General features: G+C 39.1%; 2 protein-coding genes and 1 pseudogene across 3 annotated transcripts in view; 2 read left to right on the forward strand and 1 right to left on the reverse strand.

Annotated features, from left to right (window-relative positions):
• The window catches only part of LOC136256525 (cyclin-dependent kinase 4 inhibitor C-like), a 77,887-nt gene extending 72,326 nt beyond the window's left edge, over window positions 1-5,561 (reverse strand). For both annotated transcript variants that reach the window (XM_066049514.1, XM_066049506.1), the window contains exon 1: window positions 5,451-5,561. In XM_066049514.1, the coding sequence (XP_065905586.1) occupies window positions 5,451-5,522 (72 nt within the window). In that variant the 5' untranslated portion in view covers window positions 5,523-5,561. The remainder of the gene's footprint in view (window positions 1-5,450) is intronic.
• LOC136241627 (uncharacterized) lies at window positions 475-2,412 on the forward strand. The gene is made up of 7 exons (XM_066032876.1): window positions 475-493; window positions 549-904; window positions 947-1,252; window positions 1,304-1,534; window positions 1,582-1,810; window positions 1,871-1,924; window positions 1,974-2,412. The coding sequence occupies exons 1-7, from the start codon at window positions 475-477 to the stop codon at window positions 2,285-2,287; spliced, it is 1,509 nt and encodes a 502-aa protein (XP_065888948.1). The 3' UTR covers window positions 2,288-2,412.
• Window positions 5,479-23,174, forward strand: LOC136256517 (uncharacterized; annotated as a pseudogene).

A 23,174-nucleotide genomic window follows, 5' to 3' on the forward strand; every position in this document is an offset into this window, starting at 1 on the left:
TGCAAGAGATTAATCTCTCATCTAGACAGACAATTACAACGCACCAAATGTGAGAGTCCAGCAAGGAAGATCAAAAGGCAAGCTTCCTCTTCAAAAGCTAGATTATCTTATATGTCCCCAAGAAGTCAAATGAAGAGGAGAGAAAATGCTTCAATGGAACGAGGTATTGATAAGAGGAAGCTTGCCAAATATGAAAGTACCGAGATAACTTTGTCGGATCACCAGCACACACAGATGTGTGATGTGATGAGTACTGTTGATGGTGTTGCTGTTGATAAATTACAGCATATATTTGAGGAAAGAGAAGCCCATGGTGTTAGTGACAAGTTAAGGGAGATATGGACGACAGATAAGAGGGATCAGCTGGAACAATTTAAGGAAGATCAAGCAAGGAATGGATAGTAAATGCGAAAAAAATAAAATTAATGCAATTTGTATTTCCTAGTCACTGGCAAACGAAACAATCGATGGAATATGATCACTATCCGGATTGGTAAGGCTATTGTAGTATGTCAATTTTGAGTTCATATGTGGTCTATATTTTATAGCTTTAACTATTTTTACCAGAAGTGCCGCAGCTTATGAAGCACTTAAGAGCTTTGATATTTTGCAGCTGCTTTCTAGGTCATTATTGCAATCATACACTGGTACATTTTTGCATGAACCAAGTGCCAGTAGCAATTCCATATCTGACCAGGTTGCTCAGTATGTCTTGTTCAAAGCTGAGTGTGAGAAGCAAGGCAAACATCTCCCCAAGTCAGATGGTGTGCTGGTGTTCGATGAGGTCAAAGTGGCATGCCAACTAATGTGGAATTCACGAAATAACACATTGTCTGGACTAGCAATGACCAATAAAGATCTGATGTCACTTACTGATGTTTACCAGCTCCTGCAGGCACCCAAAGTTGTAGCACAGACATCTTAAATACTTCAATTTTTGTGGCGTGATTTGACCAGCACCTATGACATTGTTGGTCCATATTTTACTTGTGCTGATTCAGTTGACAGCAAATTTGTTTTGACATGTGTGCTTGAGACTATCAAACTATTCCAACATCATGGATTGAAGACTAGTTTGTTAGTATGTGATGGTTGTGCTGCAAATCTTACAACCATCAAGGCTACTCAAGGACAGCATGGTGCATATTCTCTTCAAGCTGACTCCACAGACAAGTTTGAAATTGAGCCTTGGTTCATCAATCCGTTTAGTCCTCCAGACTTAATTTTTTGGTTGGTCTGTCCAACACACCAGGTAAACAACTTTGTGTATTTTTAGTACCACTTTTTAATAAACATTTAACAGCTCAAGAAAATGATTAATGCTGTATTTTCGTCGAAGATTGGAGGTACTAAGCTTTTTCAACATGGAAAAGGACAGAGTTCTTTTGGGTGGGCCACCATTGTGGATATGTATAAACGAGAGGTTGGTAGAGCCAGACAACAACAGACCCGCATGGTTCCACGTCTGAAAGAAGTACATGTACTAAGGGACTCTTGGACAAAGCTAAACGTTTCGCCGGCCAAAATCATGCAGGTTTGTTAAATTTCTCAATATATTTAAAGCTAAAGTTGTTTATGCAGCAGGAGGAAGTATTGACAGAGTTGTACTCCTACATTCATCAAGAACCACCACCGCCCAATGTAGCTTCTACCATTGAAGCCCATAAATACCTTGAGGCTTGTAGCCTAATATTTGAGAAGGGATTTCTTTGTCATGACAAAATTTGTTCCATGGATTCCACTGTTTTACAAAACATTTCTCAAGGCTATAAGTATTTTACTACATGGATTTCAACACTGCTTTCTGAAGGTACTATACTAGTTGCTGACTGCACTTGCAACATGCCTTAAATAATTATTTATTGTCTAGATAAAGATTTTGCCCATACGTCTAGCACACAAAAGGTCTTTCTATCATGGCAGAGTAAGTTAATTAATTGTTTGTGTGTAATTTTATTCTTTGATTTTACCAGCATGGGATTTGCTACGTATAGACATTTATGAATTCCAAGCTTTCTGTAAGTATTTTCTTGAGAAATATCCAGGATACTTTGTTTCTCCACTGAGGATATCTGGTTCATCCACTGAAAGTCTCTTTAGCCAGTTTAAGCACAACGCAGGTGGAAAACTTGACGCCTGCAACTATGCTACTTCTAGATGTGCACACCTAGTGAAACAGTGTGCTGCTGTACATCACAGTGGGGCTGGATATCGTGATCAGACACTTAGTTGCCTTGAAATCCCCCTAAAGAAGAAGACGTATGGCACCAAGATAACTTTGGAATGACATAATACATCTATTATTACCTCTTGTATGATTTATTTGGGCTTATGAACCTTTAATGACATAAAAGCTTACGTACAAATTTTTGAAATACATGAATTTTGTGGTTGTTTGTCTGCCAATGAAAATTTCATGATAAACCTTAATACAGTGTACCTTGAAAATTTGTACATATATGGTATATAGACTATAACATGTATCCCACAAAAACAAACATAATATTATTTTCCTACTTTACTGGACAATTTGCATGGTCACTTAATAATGTAATACGTAAGTTTGTATCGACAGTTGATGTTAATCCTTTCTTGGCTGCGAATTCCTGTTTTGTGGCTGATATAAATTCCTGAATCCTTGCATTGCAAAGTTTCCTAGTAAATTCTTCGTATATGTTATTCATTGCCAACTCGCTTTCATTGTCAAAAATGGTTGCTGGAAGTTGCTGTTTTAATGCACTACTGAAATCATCCTTGTATGAGCCTTTTCTCAATTCATCGTGAGTAACCTTTAAAAATTAAGTAATTCAGTAGAGAACACACAAGGAGTATGACTTACCTTTATCAAGTTGTCCCCATGCTCATTAAAGATTCTATGTTCACAAGCAACTTAACTTTAGTATCTATTTTCTGTAGAAATGATATAAATACCTTATGAGGGAAGTACATAAAACCTCGATCTCTATATTGAAGGTATCCAGGTATATCGGATTTATCTTTAGTGTTGATGGCCTGCAACATACTTATTTCTATTGATGTCAAATTCTTGTTCCTTGATGTTTTTATCTGCTTGTATCGTCGTTGCAGCATTTCACATAGGGCTCCTCCACCAAAACGATAATAGACTCCTTCTTCTTCAATATCAGGAGCCACACTACTTGTAGCTGTTTTACCTTGTTTGGTTTGAAATGATGATACATGTTCCAGGAGTGTGTTACATACTGCAGATGACAAGGATGTCATAACTGGTCTACAAATAAGGACTGACATGGTGTGCTCCTTCAAGAAATCCAGCCATTTCTGCCTGACATTTGTTAATTCCGGGGTCTCTACCAAATGAAAAGCTGCCAAAGTGTATTTTTCTACCAACAGAAACGCGCTACAATATTCCAGCCACCTTAACTGGAATCGCATCTGCGAGTTTTTCTCCTTTTTGCACTCGCAGTGAAGCGTTACAAAAGTTTGACGATGATTCTCGACCAGTCCTTGTAACAGTTGCTTCTCTTTACGCAGTTCTTCAATGAAACACATCAGTGAGCTATTCATAAATTCTTGATTCAAACACATGACTGCTTCGCTTACAAGAACACTCGCGTCTAGAATCCTGTAACGTCTTACACGTTTTCTTCGGCATGACCTTTGTTTGACGCTACTTCTTGGGCTTGGGTACTACACCGCGTTCTTTTAGAAGCCATTGCGGCCAGCTCACAAGATACAGGCAGACATGGGGCCAAGTACATGAGTACTTATACTTAAGTACACTTAAGTACAGATTTGAAAGTACTTGTACTTTACTTAAATACTTTCTTAATTTCCCCAATGTACTTGTACTTATACTCAAGTACTTCACTAAGTACTTGTATGTACTTGAGTACTTAAAGTACTTGTAAGTACTGCAAACATTGTACGTAGTTTGTACACAGTGGGTGAAGGTGCAGTTTACAACTTTTTGCGATTCTTCTACTGCCTTCCCAAATCTTACTATGTACCATGTTGCCACGATTAATGATGTCATAGCATTCTGGCAAACAAAAACAATGCTGCTATTCAAGTCAGTGAATTTTAAGAGTTTAAGAGAGAGAATGGTTGACAAAAACCATCCCCCTAGGCGCACTTACATACTACAATACACTGAACACAGCATAAATTTTACTACAGCAAAATGTACTTGTACTTTACTTAAGTACTTCCAGCATGTACTTGTACTTTACTTAAGTACTCTCTTGATTACTGCTGGAGTACTTGTGCTTGTACTTGGAAAATTCAAAAGTACTTGTACTTTACTTAAGTACTTTTAAATGTACTTGGCCCCATGTCTGGATACAGCACTGTAAAATCGTATCGATATTGCAGTCCAAACGTGCGCCTCTTTTTGCTCCTCCTTTGAGGTTGTTAACACGTCTGGCCAGGAAGCCAAGCAAGGTGCACGCTCATATTACACAGGCCTATTGGGCATTGGATACTCTCCCTCCCTCTATTATTAACTCTTGACGAAAGCAATACAACATTAACAATAAATTACTTAGAAAATGCCACAGAAGTGTTTATATGCAGCATGGCGAAAGGCAGTACGGGTTGCAATTCCCAAGATATCAATAGGCACTTGATTCCAGACAAAACATACCCGTACAAAGTAAGAATACCTCCTTGTACAATACAAAGTACAGTATAAAATAAAGCAACAACACTACATATACTACCAAGTTAACAGAGGAGGCTAAGGTACTAACAGTATGTATGATGATCTCATGTACTCATGAAGGGAGGCTGGTCTCATATCCAGACTACTATTCCGGCCTTTTGTACATGTATTAGAGTGGGGAAGAAGGTGCTAACAGTTTAGTGGTCTTTCCCCACACCCAAATACAAAAAAGCGGTTCAAGTTGGGTACGAGACTCGATCAGCCTTGGTGCGTAGTCTCGCGTGCCAGACGGTTTGTGTGGGGGCGGTGTGTGGCACGCGAGACTACTTGGTGCGCTTCCCCTAGTCTCGTGCCCAGACCACTTTTTTTTCTTTTTGTGTGGGGGCGGAGAAAAAAAGGGTCTAGTGGATCTCCAATACATTTTTTGTGCAGCCGGATCTACACTTTTGGGGATCGTTGATTAGTGGTGATGAATAGCAAAGGCTTGTTAACGAAGCGACAATAGGAAACACGGCGCGCGTTTGCTTGGCAAGGCTGCATCCTTGGGTACGCGCGCCGTATTTACTATTGTCGCTTCGTTAACAAGCCTTTGCTATTCATCACAACTAATCAACGATCCCCAAAAGTTGTAGATCCGGCTGCACAAAAAATGTATTGGAGATCCACCAGACCCTTTTATTCTCCGCCCCCACACAAAAAGAAAAAAAGCGGTCTGGGCACGAGACTACGCTTCCCCATCCTTACCAACACAAAAAGTAATATGGAACATGTTAGAACAACACGTGTGTTAAATTTACATTGCACTTACACGGGGAATTTCCTTCAAGCGAGCTCGTGGTGGTCGAGAATCGTCCTTCAGGTTCACGTCCTGCTGTGCCATTTTAACCACGTGATGCTGAGTGGGAAGAGCTATATGCAATGAAAGGATCGATTGTGGCATACGTTATGATGTGATGAGCGTCTCCCATGGTAAACAAACGCTTCAAGTGCCGACGACCCTGAACAAGTGGACTGGATCCGACAACCGCGAGCCGGAGTGGAGTGGAGTGGAGAAATGCTACTATACAGCAAAGTTCACGTGTGGGCCGAGACATGGAATATCAAAGCCGATCGTGTACAGCTTGTGAGTTTGTTTATTTGACAGAGTTACTAATTAAGACCAGGCTGTATTGTGTATGCAACCTTAAAGCATGAGGAATGTGTTTGATAGCGTCAACCATGATATATTACTATCCAAGCTGGCATGTTATGGCATAGATATTATATACTACGTACCCGGGATTGCGTACCGACTTCGTTAACACTTATGCGCCTATCAATGTAATGCCCGACTACCAGTAATACGGGCTGAGGACGGGGAAATATCGGGGAATTGATCGCTAAATTTCCCCGACATAGTGGGGATTTGTCTTCACCAAAGAAATTCACTCAGACAGCAAGGGTGTATGCTTTCAGTTTAGGAAGGAGTGTCTCAGGTGCTAGCTACTACGTTCATACCAGAATCCACTCGAACTAACTCATCACTAGACCAACGCCACATGAACGTTCAAATCCCCTCCTACCCCCAGTATTCCTGGGGCTTGCAGGTCGAGACTTGGTCGGGGTTTGCATTGCCAGTACCTCCCAGTAGGTGGGGAATTGTAATTTTCAGTGATGCAAATCCCCACCTTCTCCCACCTCAGCCCATATTAGTGGTAGTCGGGGATTACATTGATAGGTGCATTATCAACACTGCCAATCCACGTTGTACTTCAATATACAGTCTTCTGTAAACGTTTCCCGTGAAACTGGCCACCTCCTGGCGATTTTATTAATACGAAAGATTTAACCTCTTCAACATTATGTAAACAGTGAAAGGATACACTAGAACGTGACATATTTAGCCATTTAACAAAAACTGAGATCCCTAAACACCTTCCAACAACCCGAAGCGGATACCACTACTTTACCACTCAGCTTGTGCCGATTTTTTCTGGCTTTGACACTTAGCTAATCAGGATCTCTCCTCTAGCCATTGGAATGAGCTCCAGTACTAAGCTGCTTAGTACAACACTTGCGCAGTACACTACAAAGGAAAAGTGTTAACGAGTATATACAACGATGATGGTTCCTTTGAAAACCAGCAGTACGCAATCCCAGGTACATAGTATACACTATATATGGTTATGGTGTGTTAGAACACTCTCACTTGGTTTGCGAGTTACTTATCATGTCGTCAGTGGCAAGTTTGTATCATCTATCTGGGGTGAAGTACATGTTGGTGTGCCTCAGGGGTCGATTTAGGCCTATTATTGTTTAGCATTTACATGAATGACTTACTGACTGTTATACAGAACTGTGAACTAAATTTGTATGCTGGAGATGCACTGTAGCAAAATTAATCTATCTTGTGCCAAACATGACCTTCAAGAAGATATTAATTTTTTGTATTCTTGGCTTTGTGTAAACCTCTTGAGCCTTAGTATTAGGAAATCTAATGTAATGTGGTTGGTTCACGTCAAAAACTTCAAAATCATGACTTAATTGTTACTATTGATGGCAGACCACTATCTCATGTCTCCTCATTTAAGTACCTTGGGCTCTTCATTGATGAGAATTTAACTTGGCATGAGCATACTACAAGTGTACTGCAGAGAGTTTTATCTAGAGTACAGTGCCTTTATCATTTGAATCCCATTCCTAATGACCTACTTGGCAAGCTATATCGTGTGTTTGTGTTACCAATATTAGACTACTGTGATATAGTGGGGACACCTTCCTCTACCATATATTTCAAGCAACTTGAAAGACTACGCGCAAAATTTTCCAATTTACGATCACTACCTGCAGTTCTATGAGTATTACTTTGACAGAGCGACGACGGTATCATACAGCCATACAAGTTTATAGAACTTTACACAAGATTTCACCATCATATCTACGTGATACGCAAATTTAGAATTTGCTAAGTCCCACACTTTATGAAGCAAGGAAACTGGTAGATTTAAATTTTTTATATAAGTCACTTCTATGTACGTAATTGTGTGTGTTTAATAACTGTATGTTTGAGGACACTGCTGAAAAGCAATATTTTTACGCTGAGCAGTCTTCCCTTCAAAAAAGAAAATGGGTTATTAGTAGACTAGGACAAGCTAGCAACCTAGATCCTGTATATCAAACCATTTGGCAAATATACAATTTGACACCCATTTTTGCATTGTAAATGGAGGTAAATGCGACTGGGGAAACTTTGTTAATTTTAACTTTGACAAGCTGTAACTGCTGATCAAAATAATTATGGTGATTGTCTGTGCCAAGGTGGAAGTTTCTAGATCTAGGCCCATCAACTAACCACATAAGCAGTTAATAATTTATTATTATGTGCATTAATCAGAGACAAATATAACAGTTGGTCTCTGTCCAAACAGTGTTTGTATCTGACCATAACTCAGTTTGCTCAGACATAATGTCCTAGCTATCAAAAGAAAGAGGATGGAACCTAAGGAATACAGTTTATCTGTTTGGTTTATGGCTTGTAACTGCCACTTGGTTGCTAGGAGACACTACATTCTTACAACCCAAGGGGGGTGGCCATGAATGTACTAGCATACTCCCATCAATTAGCAATGTTACAGTAGCTCACAACAAGAGCAATCAATGATGTGGACAGTAGATACCAGAATTACTAACCATGTACAATCTAACTCTTAGTTGAAATGTCCCACTCTGTCCTACCACAACTGATCAAACCTGCACATGACAGGACATTATGACCAGTCTACTACAAAATGTTATATTTGTCTCTGTATTTAACCAATTACAGTAGGGTACAATAGTACAAGGAATTTATTGGAATATGAAAAGGGACTATGGTTGTGAGAGTTCGTTCTGATGAATTGGCTCAACCGTTCTTGTGACAGTGTCTCCAGTGTCTCCAAATATTGCACTTTGAGAGAGCGAGGTCTGGGTTAGCTGATGAGGCTGTAATTTGACAATATGCTGAGCTCTTCCATTGACCCAAGGTCTGAATAGTATAATCTTGAATACCTACAATTTCTACAGTTGTAGCAGCATCCCTCCTGAAGCTGTACCTTATGGCTTCAGTTAGGTTCTGCTCTTACTTCCTCCACATACTTTGACTTAGTAAGTGGTACACCATTCTCCCACTGAAACAAAGGGCCTGGACCATTGCCCTGAAGAGATAGGTAATCCATGATTGCTGTGATAAGGCACAGGTCTTCATCAATAACTCCTGGCCTGTCTTTGTCTGTTTTGGAATCCTAAGAGAGATTGAATGAGGGTGAAGGGGATGGTCTGCTCAGAGGTTCTATGATAGTTTACATTGTAGCCTTTCTCAGTAGGAACAGTGATTTCACCTGATCTATAGAATGAAAAGAAGTTAGTAGTGGAGGTTGCCCCACATGCATGACTGATTTGTAAGACTTGCTTCTGTGAAACCACATGGCCTTTATTTTTCGAGAAGAATGGGTAGAGAATATTTCTTTGAAGTATTATTCATGTTCACAATGTTCCAGACTGATTTTTGTGTTTAGACTAGTTTAAGGTGAACTCCCATAGTCTTGGTAGCAGGTGAATCCCACAATACATTATGTATTGGGCAAACTGATGAACCGGGGTCAGTAACTGTGGTGGGCCCATGTATCTGCTGGAGCTACAGCCATGAAAATAAGGTGGAGTATTCCTTAGAAGTATTTGAGTAATTAGCAGACCATTTTTTGTGGGTACCACTACATAATGTTGTGGGTGCTTCGAAAATGTACAAAAATCACTGTGTTTTTACATCATTTTAAGCATTTTACGTATTTGTGGGGGCGTATCTCTTTCAATATTAATGTATTGATTATTAACCAAATAAACTCAATATGATACACTAAAAAATGAAACAAAAATACTAGACCAGCAGTACAGTCCCCCGATCCATTCTGCTGTTTATACCCTCCATCACTTAAGTGTATTCTTGATCACTTCTTCATTAGGTACATTAAACATGTCCTATGTATCTCCTAACATGACGGTAATTGTTAGCAATTGACTGAACAATCCTTAGGCTCCCTTAGATATCCCTTACAAAATAGATCTTGTCTTCAATCCTGTCAATATTCACATACAGATCAAGAGCCTGTCACAGTACTGTATTGTAGATATACTGCCCTGGACCATTCCTGTAGCAGGATGGCCAGACAGGCCTGCTACATGTTGATAATTGTATTGTGGCAGCTCAGGTAGACTGTAAACTATTGATTTACAGTCCTATCACAGTCATATGTTCTAGTACATCCTGTTAAAACAGTTTCTTATAGGCCTGGTATATACATGTGCCCTGTTGCTATGGTGATTACTGTTGCTGCTGTTTACTGTAATTGTTTAGTCACTAATGGCCCACTTAACACTAAGCAAGTTCACTGCACTATCTTCCTATTATACAGGTTTCATTTTGTATATGTATATAACCTAACCAACAAGTGTCATGTTTCATTGTGGGATTTGAAATACAGAAGCTTGTATCAGACCTAAACATCTACACCCCAAAATAAATGAATTTCTACAGACTTGTCATAGCACTTACATGTTTCACAGACTCGTTACCAGTTTACAAATACAGGCCTGTCTAAAATGTAACACAAGCCTGTTGTACAGATGACAGTCCTGCTAACATACAAGATCACTAATTCAAAATATTTATCGTCCACAAATGTGACAGGACACACAGGCTTGTAACAAGTTTATAGATTTTGAGAATGTTTATAACAGGCTTGTGGCACATTTAGGTGAACTGTACAGGCCTGTAGCCATCTTAGAATAACAGCTTTATACAGGCCTAGTACCACCTCACTACCTGAAGCAGGCAGTTCACAGACCATAAAGCAATACATACATGCCTGTATTTGGCCTGTAACAGTATAAAACATTGTAAGGGATGATCATTTGTCAAGATACATGTTTGACATTCATGTTATTGTCTGTCTTAATTTGTGCATTTATTACAAAAGTGTTTAATCGGATGCTTGGTTTGTACACGTCTTGTTGTTCTCTCCTTACAGGTCCCTTATCAAAGACATGGTTACAGTCAACATGAAGCAGAAACATTTCATAAAGAGACAGATGAAGACACCATATCTTATGGTGGTCAACATAACACATGTACACATTGAAACAGGTAATGTATAGCTGTTCTTTTGGTAGTAATGTGGTTAAATGTTCTACTGAATTTTTATGCTTACATTCTTAAGCTGGGATAATTTGTTCAAAAATTTGAGCTTTCGTTTGATTCCTTATTAGTCATATTCCTGATCCACTGTGTTTTCTGTTGATAATTTTATTGTTTAGTTGGTGACTTTAACCAACCTGGAAGTTACAAATCTTTGACACTAGTACAATTGGTCTGTAGACCTCGCTAATAAGACCACCTCATTATAGTGACCATGTCAAGTAAGTCCCAAACATAGCTAAGATGTTTTCACAAGACCATCTCATTACAGTGACCATAATAATGTTTGTTACAGATGGCCTTCCTATGTACAGTATTTTATGATGTTCTATTTACTTGTCCTGAATCGTAATTGCAGTCTTAAAAATTGACTTCATATGAATATCCCTCTGTAGCAACTTGGCCTAGTAACATAATAGATTTGTTTTTGACATACACCCTGTATAATGTTTTTGACATGGAAGTGGCTATGTTTACGGGCCCGTAACGAAGGATTTTTTGCTATATTTACGGCATTCCTAAGTGCGCATGTGAGATAAAATCGTGACACAAAAAGGAATAAGAATTGAAGAAAAAAGCGTGATGTTATCGAGGTTCGAACCCACACATCCAGGATTGGAGTACCCACGCTCTACCACTGTACCACTGGTACTTGCTGCCTATTTCTCTTGTTTTTGTACTATTTAAATGTTACAAATCTATAGTCTAACCCATACCAGTGAAGAAGAAACCAAAGCTGAACCCGACCCTAACCCTAACGTTAACCTGACGTTTGCCTGTTAAACACAATGATGACTTTCACTGTCTGTATGAAGGTAAGTTTTTGGGTGAGTTCGAGGCGAGCTAGGGTTGGAGCAAGCGAAGCGAGCATCCCGGATAAGCCGGGCCAACCCTAGCTCGCCTCGAACTCACCCAAAAACTTACCTTCATACAACTAGTGTGTTTGATACTTGAGTTATACAACTAACGACCAGGTGAATAAATATTTGCACCTTGACCGACTAAGTCACGAGATGCTTGCACATGCGCACTTAGGAATGCCGTAAATATAGCAAAAAAATCCTATGTTACGGGCCCGTAAATATAGCCACTTCGTTTTGACATACACCCTGTATAATCAAGTCAAAGATGTGGTTGCTAATCACATACAAGCACTACACTCTGCTATGAGCCAACACCTCCTAATATGGACAAAAACTCATACACATAATCACATGACCACTATGGTGTGATGGTCAGACTTCACACCTCAGTGGCAAGTGACCACTAGTAGGTCATGAGATTAAATTCATTAGACACACAAAGATATCTCGTAAACAACCACCTGAGGGCATTGATATGAACAAACATTACCAATACTACAACATAATCTGACATGTGTACAAGTGTAAATAACAAATTATTCCATAGCCCATACATGTAACTTATCTACCAGAAGTAACTTCATAGCTACCAAGACAAGTCATGATTATTTGTGATCTGTTGTTTTTGTGTGTTAATCTAATCTGGTCTAGAGAGGTTTAGTATGTGTGATTTGTGTACAGTAGAATTTTCCTTTGAAGTGTATAGTGTGAACATGGTACACTTTGGTGTTGTTGTTGTTTCCTTGAGCAAGCGTCTAACCAACTGTTAGTGGAGACCTGGTGGCCTGGTGTCATTTGGGAAAGCAGCTCACCCAGCTGTAACATCAATGGGCACCTGCTATTAACTGGGGAAGCAAATGCCCAACTGTCATTGTCTCGCTTAGCAGTGTTGAGGTCATTGTGGAACTTTGGGTTCCGCAACCTCTCTCCATGAAACCTGGACAGTCCTCCTGCTGGTTATTAGCCCTGCCCCAGGAGGATTTGCCTGCACAAGGCTCAAGTGTCTAAGTAGTGCACAGGCATCCCAGTGCTGGTTTCACTGAGTGGCAATTAGGGTGGGAAATGATCAATTTTTAGTAGTTGTGCAATATTTTTTTACAGCCAAATCACTAAATATTTAACAATTAGTAATTACGCATACCAACATATCGAGAATACTGGGAGAATACCAGGAATTACTGGTTTTCAAATTATTTAAACAGTAGAACTTGTTAGCAAGAGTGGAACAAAGAGCGTAGCATGGGATTACTAATAAGGTACTAATGGGATATGAGAGTGCTTTTTGTTACCTCTGTCTAAAAAGTTTGTTGGCTCTCTCTAAAAAGTTTGATGGCTAATGCCTCCAATTTGTTTTCCCACTCGAGGAGTAAGCACTGCATAGTCTACAATGAGGCTATTGATGCAATGGACACTTAGTGGGTATTTAGTAACACTGCAATATTTATTATTAAATACTGCTGTAATATTGATCAATACTGCCCACACCTATGTACTGGCAATAGCTGTGCTTTGTATGGCTGCCATAGACTTTGCCTTTTTTGTTTTGTGTGTGTGTGCATATGCATGCACACTTGCATATGTATATATATATGTGTGTGTATACGTGTGCATGCACACGTTTGTGTGTGTGTGTGTGTGCACGCCCACTTTCCTGTAATCTTCACAAGTCAGACATAATTAAGTCACACAACAGCTACACTTTTTATGTTTTTAAATTGTCTGTATAATTTAGAATTCTTCAACGGCTTCCCATTTAAGTTGCCGTTATGCTTGAGCATTTCCCAATTATGTTCCAGAATTTTTTTTGGTCTTTACTGCTATTACAACAAGTAATAGAAGTAGACAATTTATTCCATTGTTTTGGCTTTCTATCAGGGTATTTTAAGGAATGCATTTTATGCAAAAAAATTATGTAGATAGACCGGAATTGAAACTAGGTCAGGTCAACTGGATCATATTTTGTCCTGGTCATCTGGGTCTGACCTGCTTTACAGATTGACCCAGATTGGATCACATGTTAGATGAATTAATTAGTTAGACGTTGTGGATTATCACAACATGTATAGTCGCAGCTCTTTCATGAGTCACACCCACTTATCAAAATAGCAAGCATATGTTGAGCCATGCCCATTTATTGGTATGTGCATGTATTATAGTTGTAGGCAAACGTAAATCCATTTCTGTAGCTGTCGGCAAGCTTTTATGGATCCTCGCCTACTAAGCAATTGTTGGTGTACAAATCATAGTCTAGGTTTGTGGCAGGCCAGTATGTGAGCCATACCACTTTAATATTGAGAATGTGTACAGTGTAGTGTGCGTGCTAATCGAGCACCCAAAACATAATCTCGTGCACATGAGACTACCACAAACATAGCCCTTTGTACACTCCTCAAAATTGAGTTAAGTGTTTCTTTGAGTCTTAAATACTCTGAATCATTTCTGATGGGCTGAAGGAGAAAGTTGAGTGTTGTTCAGGACTATGGTGTAGACTAGAATATACAGAAAAAATTGTCAATGATTGTTGCATGCTTCCAGGAAGCACATGGCTTTTTTACTAATTGGACTTACCGGTATCCATGGTTGTGAAGCTTTGGTACCTGTAAAGGTAAAATGCTTCCAAGGCTTTGTTCCAAATCAGTTGTACTAGAACCTGTACTACAGCTGCAGCGAAAAAAGAATGGAGACCATACCTGTAGTTATGATGTCCTACTGTATACACATGACAGGAAGTTGCAGTGCTAAATCTAAGCAAACGATGTGATATGTGATACTATGTAGTTTAGCGTACAGGTAGAGGAAATGTGAGACCTACAATGTATATGGTCTGTTGGGAAATTCAGTCGTGAAAAAAGCACTCCTTTTACCCTTACTGTCTCTAACAATAACAAGTGTAAAGAATTTTTGATTAGGAATCATAGAAAAAAAATTGGGGTCGCCTAGCTACACCTGCAGATATGCTATGGACATTTAATCCATAATTCAGTCTTCTATAATTCCTAATTAAAAAATCCTTATACTTGTTTCTTTACTTTTTGTAACATCATTATAACTGGTGAACCCACGCATACCTTATCAAATGAAAGGAGGGCACCAGAGGTAATGCTTTTGACTGAACGTGCCCCCAATATCAATTACTGACTCGAAAGTCAAGTGCTATTACACTTTCCTTTCAGTTGTGTTCAGCATGTTACACAGTGTTACAAATAAAGAACAGTAGGAGAAGCACCTCTGCAATTGATCCAGTCACCACAAAATACGGATGATTCACATACCCCAACTATCAATTACTGACTCAAAAGTGAAAGTGGCCATTACTCTTCACTTTCAGTTATGTTCAGCATGTTTTACAGTGCTGCTAATGAAGAACAGGTAGGAATAGCGCCACTACTCGATCCAGTCACCACAGAAAATATGGATGATTCCCATAGGGAAACCATGGATCACGTCACCACGAATCGACACCTTTGGCTGGCAGCAAAAAGAAATGGAACAGAAAAGAGGACAAACGTACGTAAGTCCATGATGCATGCATTGTATGTACTGCAGTATGCCAAAAGGCACATATCGGAGTGAAGCGACATTGAACAGTGAAAATATTAAGCCCGTAGCCTTAGCTGTTGTCTTCTTATACTTTTCTGAAAACATCAGGCAGACAATTAGTCAGTCAGTATAAAATTCCATTGAATTTAAAATTTATAGTGAAATATTGGAAGTAGAGCTGGGCGATATACTGCTATTGTTAGTAATCTGTGATATTTAAGTCATACTGGTTTTGATACCGCCTGTTTTTTTTAATACCATCATACCATCTGGGCACTATGGCCTCCCTGTGGGCTTGTTTCATCCCATATGTAGAAGGCAACCAGACATGTGACAATGTTTGTAGGCAGGTGCTGATGTAGTCAGCTAGCCAAACTATGTAAACAAGTTTGTTTGTGGTAATTTGTACCTGAGATGACCTACCATGGGTATTCAGTGCTTTATGGCTTTTACATTAATACTGAGTTATTTAGTAATACCATGGTACTGTACTTTTTATGGAAGGTATACCGTTTGCTATTTTTCAATACCGCCCAGCACTAATTGGAAGCATTTTGGGTTGTACTGAAGGAACTTTTGGGCTTGATTATACCTAACCAATACTGCCAAGGCACAATGAAGGTATTGTGAAGCTGGATCTTTTTGACCAGAAAAACCGATCTCTAATATACAGTACTATCTTACTGTACAGTACATGTACTTGGTTGGGAATTAATGCAACAATGTGTTGGTCTGGTTCAGTGACTTTTAAAAACTGGATTGTGTAAATTAGTGAAAACATTTTTCAAATCCTCAATTTTATCATACAGTGGGATAGTACTGTTATCTAAAATAATATCACCCAAAAACCAGCCTCCTGACAGCGATGAGGCAGTATTGGTTAGGTAAAACTAATCCCAAACAAGCTTTCAGATCGACCCAAAACACTTTTAATGGGATTTTCTACTGACTGAGCAACTGACTGATGCCTTCAGACAAGCGTAGCTTGATAACAACTAAGGCTACTACGGGCTTGATTTTTTCACTTTTTGATGTGGCTTTGACACGAGAAGTGCCTTTTGGCATACCGCAGTACGTACACAGCATTCTTCATGGACTTACTAGTGTCCTCCTTTGTGTCCCATTCATCTTTGCTGACAGCAAAAAGTGTCAATATGATGGTAGCACGTGATGGCTTCCCTTCGTAACAGAAATCGTCCGTATTTTTCGTAGTGGTCATTTTGATTGCAGAGATGCTTTTCAAACAGTTCTTGATTTGTACTGCTGTGTATATCAGGTTGGATATAGCCGACAATGAAGCGTAATGGATACTTCACTTTTCAGACAATAACTGGGGTGCGCGGCACCATTTCTTTCTTTCAGTATGCATGGATTGCAGAGGTGCTTTTCAAACAGTTCTTGATTCGAAATGCTGTGTAACAGGTTGAATATAGCTGACAATGGATACCTTTTTGAACGATAATTGATATAGCTGGGATGCACAGCACCATTTCCTGTGGTACAGGTGTAGCTATGCGTGAGTTCACCAGTCTTAATACTTATTTGCAAAAAAAGTTAACAAACAAGTACACAGAAATTTGGAATTTTCAACTACAGTAGGGACTATAATAACACACACACACACACACACACACACACACACACTCACACACACACACACACGCACACACACACACACACACGCACACACACACACACACTACACCTGCAAGTTATATGTTGTACTGTTTTTCCTCTAGTGTTTGATGTTGATGTTGAAGGCTACACAGTTCCCATTTGTCATCGACCTTGCCTGCCTGGCAGCTCTTAGAGACTACCACAAGCTAAACATGTGGGTGTCTGAGAGGATCAAATCTCATCAGGTACTACACCATATCCGTTTGCTGAGCAGTTACTTATACACTACTGATACACTTATTTAAAGTATCATGGTATCCACTATAATATGTGGTCCTTATCTGAATGTCATTCATTGTACAATTTGATTGTTATATCTACAGCTCCATCTTACTGTACTGTGTTTTGATACCTCCCTACAGGAGTCATTTGTGGTAGCTTGTATAAACTTCTTAGTGAAGAAGGATCACGATCCTCAACCCAACCTGACCACAGAGAATATTGTCAGCATGCTAGCTTGTTTACAACCTTTTGGGTGAGTGAGATATTATAATAAGATTACTTTTGCAGTAACCAGTAATTTAATGCATTACATGACAAAGTAATGAGTCATACTCTATAATATGTGACTGGATCTGTGAAAACCCAACACTATCATGCATTTTTTGAATCCTTGTTCATTAAATATTTATAGCCAAATGTATACTCTGGCAAAGTTTCAGCCTCATATGCCAATAACTTTGGGAGCTACAGCCCTATAAAGTAGCAACAACAAAAATGTCAATTTGTACACTCAGCAAGTACGTATAGGAACAATAAATTACAGGCACTTACTAAAATGGTTGTAACTTACGAACAGAATGATGCAGGGTGTTGAAATTTGCACCATCCTGTTTGCATGAGTAGAGGAATTGATGACTGGGTAAGTTTTTCCTTGTATCACCTTCCTTCACTATATACTAAGACAAAATTAGTGAAAAAAGATCGATCACATACTATTACTTTAGTGTAAACAAACGCCCATAATTTCCATATCCTTGTATCTACCACAACGGAACAAAGATTTTTGAAGTCCTCTTGAGTAGGTAAATAAGATAATATCCAGGTTTTAATTGCTAGACCCTTCCTTCACCAACAACAAAGAGTTTTAAAATTTTCTGCGTTTTTTAATAATACACAAGTATTTCTCCACACTTTATACTGTAAATTTAGGCTTTTGTGGTTATGTTGGATTTTCTCAGATCTGGTCACATATGATGGATATGTGTGTGTTCTATTAGAGTAAATGAACAGAGCTATGTATATTTCACAAATTCACTTACAGTGTGTACTTTTGTCTAACTCTAACAACAAGGGTGTTTGGATAACTGAAGATCCTGTTGTATTTGATGTTTATTAAAATTGGTTTGTAGAAGTGTTGTTGTTATCACCTTATAGGTCCCTTACCAAATATGGTCATGGTAAACATAAACCATACAGACCACATGATGATGATAAAGGAGCAGTTGCTCTTCCTTATAAGGATAGATGATTATTTGATTACATGGCTAATGGACATGGTGATATTGTGAAAGTACAGTTTACTGTTAGTAGAGACAGTGATGTACATGTAATGTTACTAGTAATATAATGGCTGTGTTGTGTTGTGTCTGCCACTGAGGGTGTCCATCTGTTTTATTAATTTATTGTTTATAATATTATACATATCCCATGTATACCATAGTAAACCTGGAGGAGGAGGAAGAGTGTCCTGAGGAGTCACTACAGGAGAGTAGTGAGGCACTCACTGGAAATCTTTTCAGGTAGTAGAAGTGATTATCGTATTACAGTATTTTGTCAAAAGTGTGTGTTCTATTGGAGTAGTTCAATGAAACTGTGTAGTGACTATATTCCTTGAGCTGACATTAAACATCTTTCATGGCTTGTTGGTTAAATAGGTAATCCTCTTTGGTACTAACTATATGTGACCGGATCTGTGAAAACGCGACACAATCGTTCAAGCCTGTACAAATAAGCTCCGTTAACATTTTCAGCTGAGCAGTTAGCCTGTCAATATTTACATCACACTCAACTCAGTGGGTATTGTGGTAAAGCTACCATTAGCAGCATATAACAAGATTTTTTTTCCAATAGGCATTCCCCTATTTTGCTGAAACCTAGCATGCAAATCAGTGACAACATTGTCATGTACTTCAAAATACTGTAAGCTTGAGGGGTCTCAAAAAGATGCGCTGATGATGCACTAGCTCTTTGTCTTGGTAGCAGGGGCGGATCCAGGAAGTGGCAAGGGGAGGCTGGGGCAAAAACAGGGTAAGTTGTAGGTGAGCCAGATTCTCTAGTTCAGTGCTGCATTTTCAAGCAGCAAATATATAATCACCTCTTATAGTACGTTCACGTTGAGCTGAACCCTCAAAAATATTTAATAACTCATGGATGCAATTACACACGATCTTGAAATTTGGCTCATTTGTAGTACTGCTTGACCCGCTAAAAATATTTCAAAATCTTTTTGTTCAAATGTTTGACATAATATTTATGGCCAATCAAAATTTTCACAATACATTTCCTATGGGGAAGCCATATAAGTACAGTGTCCATTACAGCCCTTTCCCGAATTTGTAATGGAGCCAAACCGTATGTGTCTGTTGTTGACACCTTTGTTGTTACCAATAATCATCTGGTTGGCTGAAATGTTAACTCTGTTGAGAAAAAAATCCACTTTTAATTTTTAGCTGTTTTTCAGGGTTCAGCTCAACGTGAACATACTTTAGTAGTGTCTTGCTGTTGATTTTTGCAATTTTGGCCTTTTCAGATGGTCGTGAAGTCTTAAAGCTGTTTAAAGGGCTCTGAATGTCTTAAACAGCAACACGCTAATTATTTTTAGAGGAGCTTAGTATGGATGAAGTTGCTGGATGACAATTTAACAGTTAGTTTGACTTTCGTTCGCTTTGGTTTCAGATAAATTTGTAGTAAAATGTACATATTATTTTCATGAGTTGATAAACTGATCTTGGCCTGACAAAGATTAGTACCTATTTTAATCAGAAGCATGGCTGGCTCCTCCACAAGGTGAGGGGGGAGGGGGTATTTGTCCCAAATGCCCCATCCTGGATCCGCATTGGGTAACCTCTTAAATTGTGGTAAAATTGGCTGGTTAGTGAGATCATCTAATGCTTCAAGTATTCTTGAATAAAATGAGTTGAGTGAATTATCATCTCGCTGCCTTGCTAGAAAACCATTAGTCAGCCTCAATGTCTGTAACGCTTGCTGCAGAGATGTTTCTTTCCCTTGAAGCGTAATGGAAAGCTGTTCTGTGGCTCAGAATATAAAGCATGACAATTGGAGTCCAAAGTACATACTAAACTTCTCTATTATTACTAGTACATATATCCTCAAATTGTGTCTTATGTTACTGTTTGCATATTGTAGTAACCTGCCTCAATTGCTACTGCCACTAACATCGATACACTACTGGTACATAGCTGCTGACAAAGAAGAGAGTGAAAAGGAGCCACAGAAGCTATGAAAGATAAGACCCACTTTATCTTTAATAACTTGTCAGCTAATAGCCTGCAACAAAGGTGTGTGTGTGTGTGTGTGTGTGTGTGTGTGTGTGTGTGTGTGTGTGTGTGTGTGTGTGTGTGTGTGTGTGTGTGTGTGTGTGTGTGTGTGTGTGTGTGTGTGTGTGTGTGTGTGTGTGTTAGGGTTAGACAAATACTGTAGTTCAAAGGCTACAAAGCTTCGTTCAGTTTCATAACATTCAGATTGGATGCTGCTTTACCCCGCCAAAGCTTTGTTACCATGGATACTAACAAGTTTATAACCAGTTGTGCGAGTATTGTCATCCCTTGTGAAAGCTGTTATTTACATATTATAGTTTAAACAATGGTTGTACTGGAGCTACAGTATAACAAAGTGTGGGAGTTCCTATGTATACACCCTAATAACCATCAATTGTGTTCATTGATTGTTGACATGACATTTGTAAGAAAGTTGTGAAGCTTTGGTAACATTTTCAAAAGAAGCTTCAGAGGATGTATTAGTTGTGTGCGTGTGCATAAGGCAGCATAGCCAAGTAGCTAGAGTATCAGCCTAGTAATAGGCCTTATGCAAAATGCTTGAAGCCATATAAATACTCGTACACTAAGCGGATACTTACCGCTACATGTCTGTGTCATGTCCGTGTCATGTCCGTGTTATCGCCGCGACACGCTTTACGTGGGGTCAACTTTGTACAGAAAGTATTGAGAGCTTTGTGAGATAAGCGCTTTGTAACGGCTGTACTGTTTTCTCCTTTCAATATTGTATTGCGCGTGAGGTACTTTACCGTATGCACCCGTGAAAGCAGCGCTATCATGTTTGTAAAGTGACTTGTTGTAATAGCGTGCATTAATTAGAATTTAGCAAAGCAAAGTTAATCTTCATTATTTTTTCAGTGTATTGCCATGGCTACTAGCTCTAAGTCTAAGAAGCCAGAAAGAATGCTTGTGCAAGAACTGAGGTTGATTTTGGCGCGGAATAATGTACCAACCAAGGGAAAAAAAGCTGAACTAGTGGAAAGGTTGGTATTTGTGTCTGCGTGATACGTATATGTAATAATTTTGTATGTAGGGTACATGAACACAGTTTAATGGGTCAGGGGAGACAAGCTTTGGAAAGGCCAGATACTCGACTGAATGTAGCTCAAGACTGTGTATTAAAGCCAATTGCCGAAGTATTTAAAGATTTTCCAAACTTCACAAGCCAAATGCTTGTAGATTATTTTATTTACATGAAAGAAGAAGATGGGCTGGAACGCCAAGACTGGAAAAATCCGGATACCGTCTGTTTAAGGAAGGACATGTACAGCAGTTAAAAGTTTCTTCACAGGAACCTTTTGTTGTTAAAGTAATTTGCCTTCCTGAAATGAAGAAAGACCGCGAATATAGTACCACTGTCATTTTACAGCAAGAACCAGCAAGTGTTTTGGAAGCCAGCTGCACTTGTCCAGCGGGTAAGGGACCCTGGGGTAGCTGCAAACATCTGGCAGCATTGTGTTACTGCTTAGAAGATTTTGTGAAGATGAGATCAACTGCTATTCAGCTTGATGAAGCCAGCTGTACTTCTGTTTCGCAAAAATGGAACCAACCAAGGAATAAACGCCTTGACAGTAAGATGGTAGAAGATATTTCATTTGAATCAGCAGTTTTTGGGAAGAAGAGAAAAAGAAAAGAGAGAATTTTTCGATCCAAGACCACTGTCAATGAGGAAGACATCTCAAGATGAACTAGATGAGGTAGGTGATAGCCTAAAGACACTACCGTATACATGTGGGTTTACAGAACTTTTTGCTCCACAGTGTACTAGTGCTGATTCCAGCATAACATTACTGCCACTAACTCCAAGGAGTGTACGAGCCCGTGTACAGGCTGAGCTTTGTCAAACACCGCTACCTCCTCCACCTAATGTCATTGTTGGTTTTGGTGAAACATTTTTGAAAGGTATTACACCTACAGTTGCTCAGAAAGAGCTAGTTGAAACCAAAACTAGAAAACAGGCTGTGTCATTGCGCTGGCATGAGGAGCATTTTGGGCGATTAACTGCATCTAATTTTGGTAGAGTATTGTTACGCAAGTCTGCATTTGACAAACTAGGATGTGACCTTCACTCAAAGGATCTTTCCAATGTTGCAGCTATAAGATGGGGAAGAGAACACGAACATGTTGCTTTTGATCGGTACGCTGCTATCCTACCGCAGCGCCACAGAAATTTGAAACTTTGTAAGGCTGGATTTTATATAGGAGAACCTGGTTATTTAGGTGCCAGTCCAGATGGAGTATTGTTCAGTAGTTCCAGAAGAGAGGTTGGTATTTTAGAGATCAAGTGCCCCTATTCAGCCAGTAATTTAACTATACTGGAGGCTTGCCAACATTGTCAAAGTTGCAATGAAGATGGCTCTTTGTTATGGACAAATCTCACAACTACTATTATCAAATACAGGGTGCAATTGCCATTACACAGACCAACTTTTGTGACTTTGTAGTATGGACCCCTACGTCCATGGAAATATTAAATGTAGAGTTTGATAAGCAACTGTGGGAGGACGAATGCCTACCTCGGTTATGTAGCTTTTATCAAGAGTTTATGCTACCAGCATTTCTCTACTAGATCACCAGTCTGAGCAGCTGCTTATGTGAACCATCATACAACTGTATTGATATTGTATACAATGGCTTTTTGATAAATTATTGTTCATCATCATGTTCTATATCATTTACAAGTATTGGTAAAAAGTTTGTTAGCATGGCACATACAAAAAAAGATC

The sequence above is a fragment of the Dysidea avara genome, chromosome 1, assembly GCF_963678975.1.
Source record: "Dysidea avara chromosome 1, odDysAvar1.4, whole genome shotgun sequence".
NCBI lineage: Eukaryota > Metazoa > Porifera > Demospongiae > Dictyoceratida > Dysideidae > Dysidea > Dysidea avara.